Below are 14,529 nucleotides of genomic sequence, written 5' to 3'. Positions count from 1 at the left end.
GTCAAAGAAATACCTATCAAACTCTCTTGTAAAATCACTGAGGGAAAAAAATTTTGGTCTTTTTCTGTATTTGTATCGCAGTGTAAACGGACGTCAGTTTCATCATCGCTTCTTGTGGATAATGTGCCTCCCATATAAAATAAATCAAAGTTTAAAGTTTTCAAAAGTTTCTTCTATTTGGTAACTGCAAAACTATATTTACACACACACACATATATATATGTAACGGACAGTGTGTTTAATCTCAATTGCAATACACTTAAAAAGGAATCTGCTTTCCCAAATGTCCTGCATGCGGTTAGTAATAATAAGTCTTGCTATCTTATTTCTTTGCATATCAAGTAGAATTCAAATTTACATTTTATGGATACACATACAAAAATACACATTTTTACAAATTTGTTAGAAATAAGTCTTGCAATTATTTTTTTCATTAATTTATGACTTTGTTACTATTATTTCTGGTGCTTTCATTTGCGAGGATTCTAAATTGCATTATTTTTCCACAGTCCAGTTTTTAAAGATGCTTTTCAATTTTTTTGTTTTTTTTTCTATTCCGGATTATTTTAAAAAATCATTTCACCTTAATAAAAAAAAAAATGCATATATTATGGGATTACGAATGAAATTTGAGGTAAAAAAACAGAGCAGGTTTCAATATGGAATTACTAGCACGACCTGGATAAATTTTCTTTGAAGTGGAGTGTCCCATTACATTGTTCGAAGAACGAAATTTCCGTTTTTCTTGGCAAAGCCTTCTGCTAGCGAAAGAGTGAGCTTTTAACTTTGCCTTGTATACGCTGTCCGGGGTAGCAACGCCCTCTTTTCATCGAAAGCATGCGCCTTACCTACGCCTTTCTTTTTTTCCTCGTCTAATTGACTTTCTTTGGAGAGGTGGGGGAAAGGTCAACAATCTGGTCGAGCATCTTTCAGTCGGTTTCGGTTAACTCCCGAAACTGGGAAGGATATAGGACACGGGAGGGAAAGTGAGGGAGATCCGATAGCTTCGACTAAAGAGCTTAGAGGGAAAGTTTTTTTGCACTTCCTCCTCCTTCCTTTTTCTTTTACTTTCAGGGACTCTGTTACTTTGAAATTATACTACAATAGGGGTTTCTTTTATCTGTGGGTTGCCACCCCTTATTTGGTATTGCATGCTTGAAATGCGGTATCGTACATTTACTGACAGCGCTGCGGAACCGAATGAGGGGACCTCGAGGGGTTTTTTTTACCCCCTCCCTTCTGCATTTCCAAAATAATTTAATTTTATGCTTTCATTTAAGTTACAAGCGTTGCATACTCTAACTTATCCTAATTAAAAGTTAATGTCTTTAAAATTTCAGAACATTATTCTCAGATTTTTTTCATGTTTTCAAATTTGCTTACGAACTACTATGTTCCTTTTACCTTTTGTAGTTGGCTGGCTGACAGTCAACAACTCTGGAAAGCTTTATATTAGATGGTGTGAAAAGAATCTTGTATTTTTACTTTCCTGTATACGCAGCATGTAGAAAGTATTGTTATCGTCTAAAGAATTCGACTTCGAGATTTTGACGAATCTCCACATTTTAGATCTTCCTGAGTTCGAAAAACACATTTCTGGAAAATGTCCATCCATCTGTCTGTGACAAAGATAACACAAAAACGCTTTGAGTTAGACAAATTAAATTTTGTATACAAGCTTAAAACCAAATTTGTAGATTTCTATCAACTTTTGAGTACAATCCGTTGAAGAGGATGTCTGCCTGTCCCGCTGCTTGAATATATATTAGCTGGTAACTACAAAATGAAGAGACCTAGATAAATGAAATTCGGTACACAGATTTCACATCCATAGTGGAGACACCTATCAAATTTTGCTCCGAATCCAATAATGGCTTGACCATCTCCCGGTCTGTACTTTTAGAAACATGTAAGCGCGGTAACTCAAAAATGCAATGATTTAATGTATTAAATTATATATATAATGATTCAATATGTCAACAATTTAAATATATCAAATTTGGTATGGATTTTTATGTCTATAAGAGTGCAGTTTTGTATCAAATTTTTATTTCAATCAGGTGGGAAAACATTCATGAAACATAAATTCGATTTTCGCTCAATATTAACCGCATGCCAGGGATTAATCACCAAAAAAATTACCTAGGATGACACGATGAATTCAGTAAAAATGCTAAATTCCCCAAAAGATTAATATTTCTGAACTATTGTACGTCAATGCCATGAAATGTGTTCTCTAGGGTAATACTTTATTAGAGAATATGCGAGAAAGTTTTGGGGAGACAGTTTCTGCTTGGTTACTATTTTGTTTAGATTCTGAAATTTTTGTACGCTAGATATTGAAACATTCCAAATTCATTCTCCTGTAAGTGATACGCAATTAAATGTTTTATTTTCATTGTCTTAGTGTTTTTTCACGTGAGAAATTTCTTATGCCGAATTTATATCAAAGTCAATAAAAAAAATATGTATATGATTTTGGATGTTGACGAGAGGAAAAGGTTGCTCCCGAATTTGCTTTGTCCAAGATTATCCGACCTTACAGCTATGACATTTTCCATATTGTAGAATACTAGACTTACTATAATCGAACCTTATGTGGCTGAAATGCTGATCGATTAAGAAAACCGCCGATGGACTAGTTTTATAAATGCTCGTTTGAAAAGTAGGGATTCAATAAAATCTCTAGGTCGAATTGTTTGATAGTTACTATGCTTTCTCTTTGTACACTCCGTATATGAGAATGTGAAAGAGTACCATTTTGTAAAACATAGCTTGATTTCGATATTAAATGAGTAAAGAATATGTTTCTAAAACATCAGCTGTTTTAGAAACTATCGGCACCTTTTTTAACCGTTGTCTTTCAATGGCGTACCACACCTGCCTAAATAAACTGCGAGTCGCACCTAAATGTTCGACCTCCTGGACCACTAAACTCAGTCGAGCGAAACTGCGCTCGTGCTGGAATAATGCAGCTGTTTCGATTTTGTGGCCGTTCATATCTGAAAACAAATATTGACGTGGTGGGACACATGCTTCATTTTGGTTCAGTAGGAAGGTCTTTTTTTTTTTTATTTTCTATTAAATAAATAATTATGTTTCGTTGACATAGACATAGGAATTATTCTGCAATAATGTCTGGTCAATTGAAAGTCGTCTGAAATCTCCATGTTAACCATATAAGAGCGTGATATATCATATAGGCATGTATAATATATCGTTATCTTTAATGTGATAAAGGATTGAATTTTGTTGTAAATGCTTGAAAATAGACGGTTTTTTTTCCCATAATGATAAGATTTTATCTTTTGAAACGAAGATTAAAATTTTATTCTTTGAAAATAAAGTTTAATGCATTGCTCTATGTATATCTAATTAATCCTTTTTTTTCCCCAAAAATACCTTTTAAAGTATAACTATTGTAAATAATATTCGAAATATTAAATTAATCGAAAGTCAAACTTCGGAGGCCTTTTCAAAATGCGGAACAAGTGATTTCTTATCTATTGCATTCCCAAATAAGTTCATTCCCTTTTTAAAATTATAAAGATTAATTTGATATGCTGTTTTTGTTATTTGACATTAGCCGTTGATAATGTGATTGATTCGTTATCGGTATTCGTTCATAATCTAATCATCCAAATCTTTAATTAGAGAATTTATACCCATATATTTTTAATCTTAAAACATGATATGAAGACTCAGTAAAAAAAAAAATTAGTGTGAAAAAGAAGAAAAATCGTGTTTTTAAAAATTACTAACATCAAACGATTTCACGTATTTGCCTAACTCATGTCAAAGAATTTTGACAAAGCAGCAGAATTGCTAATCATGGAATTTTTGCCCATTTCTTGGAGAATTTTAGGGATTTTAGCACCAAATATTGTATAAAATTACTGTGGCCAACAACTAATTAAAAAGAATTTTGAATAACCAGACTTAGAATCTCAAATGTAATTTATATCTACTCTTTCAGTTAATTTAATTCTAATTTTATTAAAAAAAATTATTATTCTACACATATACAAAAAGAAATTATAATATTCAAAACATTCGATTTCAAAATTTTGATGAATTTCCATATTGTCAGTTTTCCTGAGTCCGGAAAAGAATGTGGAATTATATTACACGATAACTAAAAATCGGAACAAAACAAACAAAATTTGATGAATGTTTTTTAATAAAATAAATAAATAATTTCTACCAAATATAGGCCAACATCCATCTACGGAATCCATCTCTCTTAATTTCATAAATTAAAATATTGTTTTGCCAATTGAAAATACTTTTACTGTAGGAGATTGCGGATCGAGAGCCCAAGTACTCATTCGAAATTTCGTCCTCGTCGTCTGAGCATGTGAATAGCATAATCCAAAAGCACCATAAGATAGAAGGATGAAATCCGAAATATAATTTTAATACAATCAAATTTTGGACTAAGTAAATATGTAAACAAAACTTCCCTTTTTTTTAAAAAAAAAGAAGTTAGTTAAATGAAATTTGGTATGAGATCTTGATACTGAATTGTAAATCTATACCTAATTTTGAAACCAAACAATCAAAAGAAAGAGGTCCGTAATTCAAAATTCTTTCTTTTTATTACAACGCATAATCACTTCATATGAGAAATTCCTTTTCTATTTTTAACATGATAATGTTAATAAATATAACATCGGTAAACTGCACCTTGCGTGATGAAAAACATCGTTCAATACGTTATAGAAAACGTAGAAATAATGCAGAGACGCAATTACCTCTGGGGTAATTTTTAATTAAACAATCTAATTAAAATTTAGTCAATATTTTAATATTTTCCCTTAATAACTTTAGAACATATTACTAAACAAAAACATTATTTTTAAATTCAAAAATAAAATTTTTTTTTCAGCAATATCAGTTTTATTTCCGTAAATTTTTTTGTTTAATTTTAAATTTTTAAAAAATTTTTAAGTCCATTTTACAACAATACTTTTTATTTCTTTAGGTGCTGGATTTATACTTTACACATTATGACGATATTGTTGCAACATCTCTAACAGCAACTTTTAAAAATAACTATAGACGAATTAAGCCTAAAACGCTATCGCAATACGATATTTCAAACATGGAAATCGAACTTCATTAAATTTATTTTCAGACTACATACGTATTTGCATTTCCATGATAAATGAGAACTTCAGAACCGTTTTTCAACAGTATACAATAACAGCAAATAATTGCAATTTTACTCAATTCACTCGATAAATGGCAATTTATATATGAATGTAAAAAAGCACTTTACGAATTTCGGCAGACAATTCACAACCGTGAGAAAAATCTATAGGATGCGTTTTTGTCAACTCGGAATAGCCATAAAAAAAAAGAGGAAAAAGTAATCTCGCTTCAACACTATTACTTATAACGTTAGCGGTTCAATGAACTGGAAATACTGGAGAATCGAATGCTATTTCATGCCAGCTCTTTTTAAATTAAAAATACGAAGATTTATCAAAGGAACTGTTTTTTGCCATCATTTTTGCCAGGGAAAATCAGCCATCATTATTTGAATTTCATGAAATTTCTTCCTTTTGGATTTTTCCAATTTCAGTGTCTTATGTTTAACTTTACTGAATAATAGACAAAAGAACTGATTTACAAATTATAGCGAAATTGATCAATTACCCTGAAACAGTATACTTGTTCTGTTTTCCTTTTCTGAACTTATCTCATGAATTTTGTAAAAAAATGGCTATATTTTGACAATTACTTTTCCGAAGCTTTTATGCTTCAATGTTTCCCTTAAATGTAAATATTCTGCATCGATTAGTTTCGTACACGCAAACACCGCACTCGTTGTCTGGTTCATTATTTTCGTCAAACGAATCGCGTGCTACCCATTTTTCTAAATAGGCTTCATTCATTTCTGTATATATTCGTGACGCGGAAAACTCATTTATGACTTTGCAGTGTTAAATAGCTGTTTCGTTCATAAATGAATTAGAAAGATACACTGGTGTTCAAAATTCAGAAAATTTTCATTTTCAGCCAGTTATCTTAAGAAGTTTTGGATAAATTCCAATGAAATTTGGTATTACATTGTTTAGTATAATATTAGAAGGAATGTTATTCACTCATTATGGCCCATACAATGATGGAGTGTACTTATCAACAAAATGTAAGTCATATCACTGACTCTCCGACCCACCCGAAGGCACACGGATAAATAATACTGAATGACCGGACCGCCGCAACAGCAACACTGGTGTTGACTGTGGTTGATCCTAAGGTTCATCACCGGCCACGGTACAACACTTCCCTAAGGAAGTATGTCCCGTCATCGATGGGAAGAGCCAGATCTCCACCTTTTTGTGTACCCACCAGGATGGCGAGAACAATCCACCATGCCAGAAGCTCCTCATCCTCATGTCTGAGATGCCCCCTCCCCGGAAGATAGCATCTAAGTATAAAATAGATTAGAGAAAGAGTACTCAGCTCTCTCTCTCTCTCTAATGACAGAAATAATTAATTTAGATACATATGAATTAATTTTAAATATTCTTAAATCGACCTTCTATTTGCGCAATAGCGATATCAATTATACTGTTAAAAATTAACATATAAATTCCTCTATTCCTCTAAAATGGTTTTTCTAACTTTAACTTGTTATTTCAGAATATAATCTTTTCTTTTTCAAAAAATGTTTTGAAATATTCAAATTACATACTATTACTATCGCTTCGTCTAAAAATATATTAAATTTTGGATTTTAGTTTTAATTTTATTGACTAAAATGAAATCAATCGATAACAATTGCTTTTCATCGAAATAATTTATTGATATTGATAAATCTGGGCAATATTGCAAGCCATAATATTAAACATAAAATAAATGGCACCTCTGATATTGAATGCCATAGACCTTTAGTTTCGGGAGCGGTATTTGCATCAATAAATTCTTTTAGGACATTACAAATTTGTCCAAACTGTATATACACTGTTTTTACCAAATCTGTTTTGGCTTCCCAACGAGTGTCACATAATGGTTTAAGAGTAATGTTTTAGTAGCATTTCGCCGCCTTTTGTAGTTGCAGAAAATAGATAATATAAACGTTACAATATGCATTCCTAGAAGTGGCATCACAAAATTAATAAATTAAAAGAATGTAATTGGGGAGGCATATAAATTAAGATTCAGAGCAATTATTCTAGATTGTATACTTTATATTTTTTCTTTCGTGTTGTTACCGTTGTCATAGGTCTGGTCACTATAATTCATAGTATCTAAACCACTCTCACTTAATATTTCCAATAGAATTTTTCTAGTATTACTCCAGTCAAATCAGTTATTTCTATCAGTCTTGTAAATGATTCATTTATAGTAAATCTTCAAAATCTGTAAACCTAATTTATTCCTTATGGGAAATATCAGGAGTACATTTAGATACTATAGTACGTGGATGCTTTTATACCGTCTTTTATTTTATTAAAGATTTCATTTCCTAACGCAGAAATAGTTTGTTCTTGTGATCTATGTGTTAAATAATGCACAATTCTATTTTTTTGAATTTTTTATTCTGTTTATATAATCCTTATATTAAAATTCATTTACTTACAGAATCGTATTTACTTAATAATTCGATTAAACTTAAAAAATTGCCATTATTAAAGGATCCTATTATTTCTTGGGTCCTCGAAGTAGAAGATTATTATATGCTCAAATTATAATCAATAACAATTTTTTAAATAGTTAAGTAGTCACGTTTCTTTATTTATAGTAACTTGATTTGTTTTATCAATAGTCGAACATAAATTTAGCCGTTTTAGTAATTATTTCCAAATAATAAACGAATTAAAGTGGCCAACAGAACACTCATGATCTGGAATTCCATTTGATAGCCATCTCCACTTATTATAATTCCTTATAAATCGTGTAGATTGTTCATTTCCACTTCTTTTAGAAAATAGTATACAATAAAAATAAAATACCGAATTTTGCGTTTTTGTATACATTAACCAGCTGCGAACTGGATTTCATCATTTGGCATTTTTTTTAGAAATAATACATAGTTGAAAATTATTTACCCTCAGGATTCTTCGCAAAACATTCTTTATGTAATACAGGTCCGGTTTTAACTCAACATTCTAAAACTTATTCGTTATAATAGTACTTGGCCATAAATATGGATCACTTATATTCACTTGATGAAGTATGTTATCGTCATTTTCATCGTTATTTTCTGATTCGATCGTATTCGTATAAATATGTAGTTCAACGAATTTTACAGTTTCTGCATTTCCTTTACTAGACTGTATAGTTTGTGCGGATCTTTTTTTTCCAGTTGAAGCTCGAATTGTAATTTCTGAGGTCGAAGTATTTTCATTGCTAGAATTACATCGTAAACAAGAAAATATATCTTCTTGATACTTTTTTTTTCTTCTTCTTTTCTGCTAATTTTCTTTTTTGACATCCAGAGGGTTATGTTCTTGCCACAAACATAAATATTTTAGAGTATGAATTTTTACACACTATATGCAGTCTTGCGTAATAAGTGAGGTAAATGATGGTAAATTATTTCCTTAGGTTTGTAATATGAATGTAATGTTTGTAATATGTATTTACATTAGACAATAATATATTCTTATATTTCCAAACCCGGTGATTTTTAAAGTAAAATTTTTTTTCTCCTCTTTCTATTCCGCTATTATAGTTCAGAATATTATTTTATTTCTTGATCATTTTGGGGCCCTTAAATCCCGGGGCCCCGGGGCTTAGCATCCGTCACACCCCCAGAAGGCCGGCCCTGGTGTTTATACTATAGATGTTAAATCTGTGTACTGAATTTTATCTATCTAGCCCTCTTCCTTTTATAATTATTGTGTTAAATTATATCCAAGCATCCGGGCATACAGATTTCCACTGAACAGATTTAACTCAAAATTTGATAGAAATCTGCAAATTTGGTTATAAGCCTGTATGTCAAACTTCAACCGCCTAATTCAAAGCATTTGAGTTATCTTTGTCCCAGACAAATGGACAAACATTTTCCAAAAATGTGTTTTTCGAATTCAGGGAAGTCTAAAACGTGGAGATGGGTCAAAATTTCAAATCCAAATTTTTTGACGATTACTATACTTTCTCTATATTTCTTACACGAGAATGTAAAAATGTCTAATTTTTGAAAACTTAAAATTCAAAACTTTGCACTCATTTTTCAAATGTTCAATACTGTCATATAAAGAAAGTTGACGCCAGCAAAATAAAAAGAAATGTAATGTCAGTAAAATAGAAAAGAATTTTAAACTATGAATAAAATCCCCAATAGTGCACTTTAGTTGTTCTTTACAAAAGTTTCCATCATGGATCACTTGTTGACAGGACATTCATGGCAAGTTCACTGCTGCCGGAAGACTTCTTATGTTGTCCTGTGGACGAAATTCGAATTTTTATTATTTTTTTTCGCTTAATTACTCATGCCTGCTATAATGGTCGGCGCTGAGCTCTGTGTCTGTTGACTTTCGCCGATTCCGGACGGAAGGCCATTGGTGCCCATGACCTGACCTGTTTCATTGTTCTGCCTCTGATCTCTCTCTGTCTCCCTTCCTGTTAATTCTTTTCTTTTTACTTTTCATCGCTTTCACGAATCCATTTGGACGCATCATTTGCTTTTTTGTCTGCGTCTATGTTATTTCGTCAGTAGAAAATGAATTAGCAATGAATGGAATTTCAGTAAAAAGTTTGGTGTTGTTGATTTTTTTAACAACATGTCAAAGTATTTATTCATGTTCTGATTGTAAGTGCTCAAACTTTTACTTGCAATCGATTCATTGAGATTTTCATTCCAATGATGTAATATTTCCTGAATGCAAAAAGTATGATTTGTCTGTTTAAGTGGCAAGGTTATTTATGATCAGATTTGTAATAATCTAATATACTACAAGTCATCCTATACTACAGTTCACAATGAAGATTTCAAATGGACGGTATTCCACCAATGAACCAATTTTAAATCCACCATCACTAACCATATTTTTATCAATATTTTTCATCAGCTCAAAAACATCATTCGAATTTACTGTGTAACTATTTGAAATTTAGATTCTCTTTATTCAAACTTCATTTTCATTCAGTTTTATGGTTGGTACGAAATGTTTTCGAACTATTTTCATTGAAAAAATATAATCCAATTATTTTATATTGAATTATTTTCTATATCTTATAAATTTAAACGAGCAGTTTTTGTATATATACATATATAAATTTATTTCGTGTATCTCGGAAACGGCTCTAACGATTTGGATCAAATATTATATTTAGATAAAGTGTTGCTTTTAATATCTATATAGGTTTCTTTCGTGGGGGAAAAAAAATGCGATTTCATACACACATACACAGGCGTCCCCCCCCCATTTTTTTATTATTAATTATTAGAACCTTTTTCTGTCATTTCTCATGGACAATGTCATATAGCACCATCACGAGTTTCACCATGATAAAACTGAGTATAAATTCAAAAATATAAGAGATAAACTGTAAAATGAATACAATAATATAGCAGATTGTTTCGAATAACGTGTTAAACTAAGTGCATTCGTGATTTTTTTTATTTATTTAAATAACCTGTTCATATGTAGATAAGATTGAAAAATATTCATATGCAATCAGTATGTATATCAAAAGATTTTTTCCGAAAAAAATACAACTTTACAAAAAAAAAAAAAAAAAAAATGCCGAACGAAATTTGGTTTTCCAGGTACTTATTTTTTTTGTATTACTTTGTAGAATTATTTAATATTTCTTGCATAGAAATAAAAAAGAGTATATATCTAAGCTTTAGCGAGACCTAAGTCCTAAATAAACATAAACAAAATTTATTTGTAAAATGTATTGCTTAGTAATACGAAAAAGAAAAAGAAAAAAAAAAAAAAATGACAGATGAGGCTAAATAATCCATCAATGGAGAGTCAGCTTCTTATTCTGATGATTGTGATTTCTGTTGAGGAACCCAAGTGGGTTTGAATTAGATTATCTTAATTACTGTATAAGGAGCAAATGCCCTTAAGAAGAGTATTTGATAGTTCAAAAGGTGGCTTCTGCTTGATTATCACCCAAGATAATTGAACACGTTCCTGAAATACGAAATCCATTGTGGTCCTATCACCACAGAAATTTTTATCGAAAGATCTTAATACTTTAAAGTATTTTTTAAATACTGCAGATTATGTTGCCTTTCTATTCATTTATCAGATAACGCGATTTTATTTTAAAATAGACTAGAATTATCGATTTAAATAAAGGATTTAAAATCGTTTATTTAAGTTTATTACTATTAATAATAATCGTCCTTCGGAAGTATTTCATTGTTTTCAAGTAATATAATATGATATGAATTGGAAAAATTAAAATTTAAAACCCGATATCATTATTTTTTCATAAATCGCTATTTTCTAGTTTTTTTTTTATTTTTTTATTATGATAATTGTTTTATTCTTTTTCAGTCCCATATATTTTCTGCCTATGGTATTTTTCATGCTGAATGTTATATTCAGGTCACACGCAACACTTTGAAATATTCTCCCTCTAATATTTCTTTGTGCTAATAGTGGAATAGCCATTCTTTACAGCTTATAAATAGATATTAATGCTTCAAACTCATCGATTTAATCGTGCTGTTCTTTACTGTATTCATTAATTATCGGATATTTCACATTCAGAATTTTCAGACTGATAATATAATGTAAGAAATAAAAGATTGGGGAAGGGACGATATCTGCATACTCTTCAACGGCATACCGAGGTATTAGAGAAAATTTGACGCGGTACTTACGTATTAACGCCACCACAGCTACAGATTTGGCGGTATTTTAGTACCGCCAATCTACACCTAAAATTTTTGCGACAAATCATAAAATAAAACACTTTATTTAAAATCAAAACATTGCTCTTTAGTGCGCATTAGTGCAAAAACCGCCAAATCTGTAGCTGCGGTGGTGTTAATACGCAAGTACCCTTGACGCCTCTTGAGATACGTTTCAAATAATTACACAATGTATTCCTATTTTTTTTAAACCATAAATCTACAGGTGGTAATGGAGGCCGAAATGTACATAGAATGAAAATATATAAAAAAATTAACCAATTTTTATCCTATTACCACAGGCATTCCTCATGTTTCCAAATTAGAAGATAAATTTCAGAGGTTGAAATATTTTGTTTCTGTGCCTTATACAATAAGTTGTTTATAATGGCTTGCATTAATACAATAAAAAGGAATGGCCGCAACAAGAACTTCCCATCATATATCTGAAAAAATGAAAACATTATTATTATCTGATCCATTTTTTGAAATTTGAACCAGTTGATAAGACATTGCTACAACATAAAATTAAAGTCCATGTGGTTTATATTCATAATCCAAGCTCTTCTCTCGTTGCGAGTCGGTATTTTGCCACGCCTAGGATAGTATTTTCAAAAACGCAGCAAAGCTTCGATGTTTCTCTATCTTTGTGATTCAAAATTGACTTTGAACGTCCATTCATAATTCCCTGTATTGTTGTAATGTTACTTTAAGTACAAAAATAAAGATAAAACTTTGTGTTCATCAAAGCGTCAAATTTTTCCTATTGTATTTTGTACTGCAGGGAAAGGAATTCCTTCGTGTCGCCATCTACAGGTGACGTATCAAAATAAAACGATTTTCATGAATATAATACAAGATTTAAATTTTGCCTATTATTTAATTTAATTAAAAATTCTTATGAAAAGATAGAGACAGAATTTTTTGCTTTCGAATATTTTTTACTTCTTTTCTTTACCGTAAAAAGAAAACCGTAACTGAAACCTGTACCGTAAAAAGAATACATCATTCGTGAAATAAAATTTGATTTTTAAAAAAAATTAAATTGGTATTACTAAAAAAATTAGGAAAGTGTGAAAACGATTTTTTTTAAATTTTAGTATTAGTATTCTGATAAAATCAATTGTATTTTATTTGAATTCTATTAAAATATTATCGTTGTAAAAAAAACAAAAAGACATACATTTTAAATTGTTATCCTCCATTGTTCTGCACTTTTTAGAAAGTAACACTAAGATATAAAAATAAAAATTATAGTTTCTTTTATCCTGATTATAAATGTAAATTTCTTTACAGATTTTCATGCTGACATTGGCATTAAGTGCGACAATTACTTAGGAAGTCAAAAATCCTCGAACTGGAAAGGCATACACTTCTATTATGGAAAAGCCAAACTACGAGAACCTATCGAAAATAAAGTTAGCCGGCACTATTCCTTATCAGTGCTGGAATATGTCAACATCTTCCATGCTGGCAGGGATACATACGGAAAAGCTGTGCCTGCCCTTGAAGTTATTGGCCAGCCTCCTATCATGAACAACTTAAATCTTAGATACTCTGCTTTTGATGGAATTAATCTGTACAAGCCTGATGACACTTTTGTAATTGAAAACAGCATAGTGGCCGATAACAGGGGTGAGTATTACTTTCAGAAGCAAAATTAATATTCGAATATTTTTATATTATATATTTTTTTAATTGTATATTCTGTATTGTGGCCATATATCTTTATTTTCTTACCCACAACTACTCAACCTGGATAGATGCGGAGCTTTAATTGGACCGAAGGGGGGGGGGACTTCCACGATCAAGGGAGTCATAAAAAAAATGTGCTACTATTATTTCAAAAAAGAAATAACTACTTACATAAACAAAAACTTTCAACTTCTCACCCGAGTATCGAAAAGCTGCGTGAAAATTTTAAAATATTTTAAGATTCTCACAAGGGATATAACATTTAGAAATACAATAAAGATCATCAACGCACTTCAGAAAGAAAAATCAAATTTTACATTAGAAACATCAATGCTAGATAAATCATGTTATTCCTATATTTGTTAATAGTTATCTTTGTATTATCAATAATTGGTTTAACAATACAAAATTACTAGTCCCCTAGTCTTAATCATTGATTTGATCTTACTAATTTGTATCGTATTTGAAAGCGCGAGATATCTATATAAGACATCAATATTCTGCGGCCCTCTCACGCCATTTTATTTTTGAGAAAATTTTTTAAAATATTACGTTGCTGTACATTTTTAAAGGGGAGGGGAATTAAAGTTTACACCAGAAGTATCAATGCAAAGTAAATAATGTTATTTCTGTACTTAAACAAAATCATAAATAACAAAATCTGCAAAAAAGAGTAATATTTAAAAACAAATTATTATATCTTTTTCATGCAACCAGCATTGCGCAGTGTGTTAAAAAAAATTGTCAAACTGTTTTTAATCGAATGGGAAAATGGGATATTATAAGAAATATGGCATATTTTATTAACATTTTATTTGCTTATTTTATTAACCCTATACATCACTTAATTAGTCACCTAATACAAGGACTTGTTTATTATCTCGAAAAATAAATGTATATAATTGTTTTAAGGTGAATTTCTTCGAAAAATTAATTTACGTTTTCTTACCAGTCTGTAGGTATTTTTAACAATCAAAATTAAACAATAAATAAAATACCAA

The 14,529-nt window shown here is 30.4% G+C and overlaps 1 protein-coding gene across 1 annotated transcript in view; it reads left to right on the top strand.

Moving 5' to 3' along the window:
• The window catches only part of LOC129983573 (protein bark beetle-like), a 132,476-nt gene that overhangs the window by 83,761 nt on the left and 34,186 nt on the right, over positions 1 to 14,529 (top strand). Inside the window, exon 4 of the mRNA XM_056093099.1 lies at positions 13,130 to 13,468. Within this exon, the coding sequence (XP_055949074.1) occupies positions 13,130 to 13,468 (339 nt within the window). The remainder of the gene's footprint in view (positions 1 to 13,129; positions 13,469 to 14,529) is intronic.

Source organism: Argiope bruennichi, chromosome 9, assembly GCF_947563725.1.
Source record: "Argiope bruennichi chromosome 9, qqArgBrue1.1, whole genome shotgun sequence".
In the NCBI taxonomy this organism is placed as follows: domain Eukaryota; kingdom Metazoa; phylum Arthropoda; class Arachnida; order Araneae; family Araneidae; genus Argiope; species Argiope bruennichi.
This window is presented reverse-complemented; position numbering and strand designations above follow the sequence as displayed.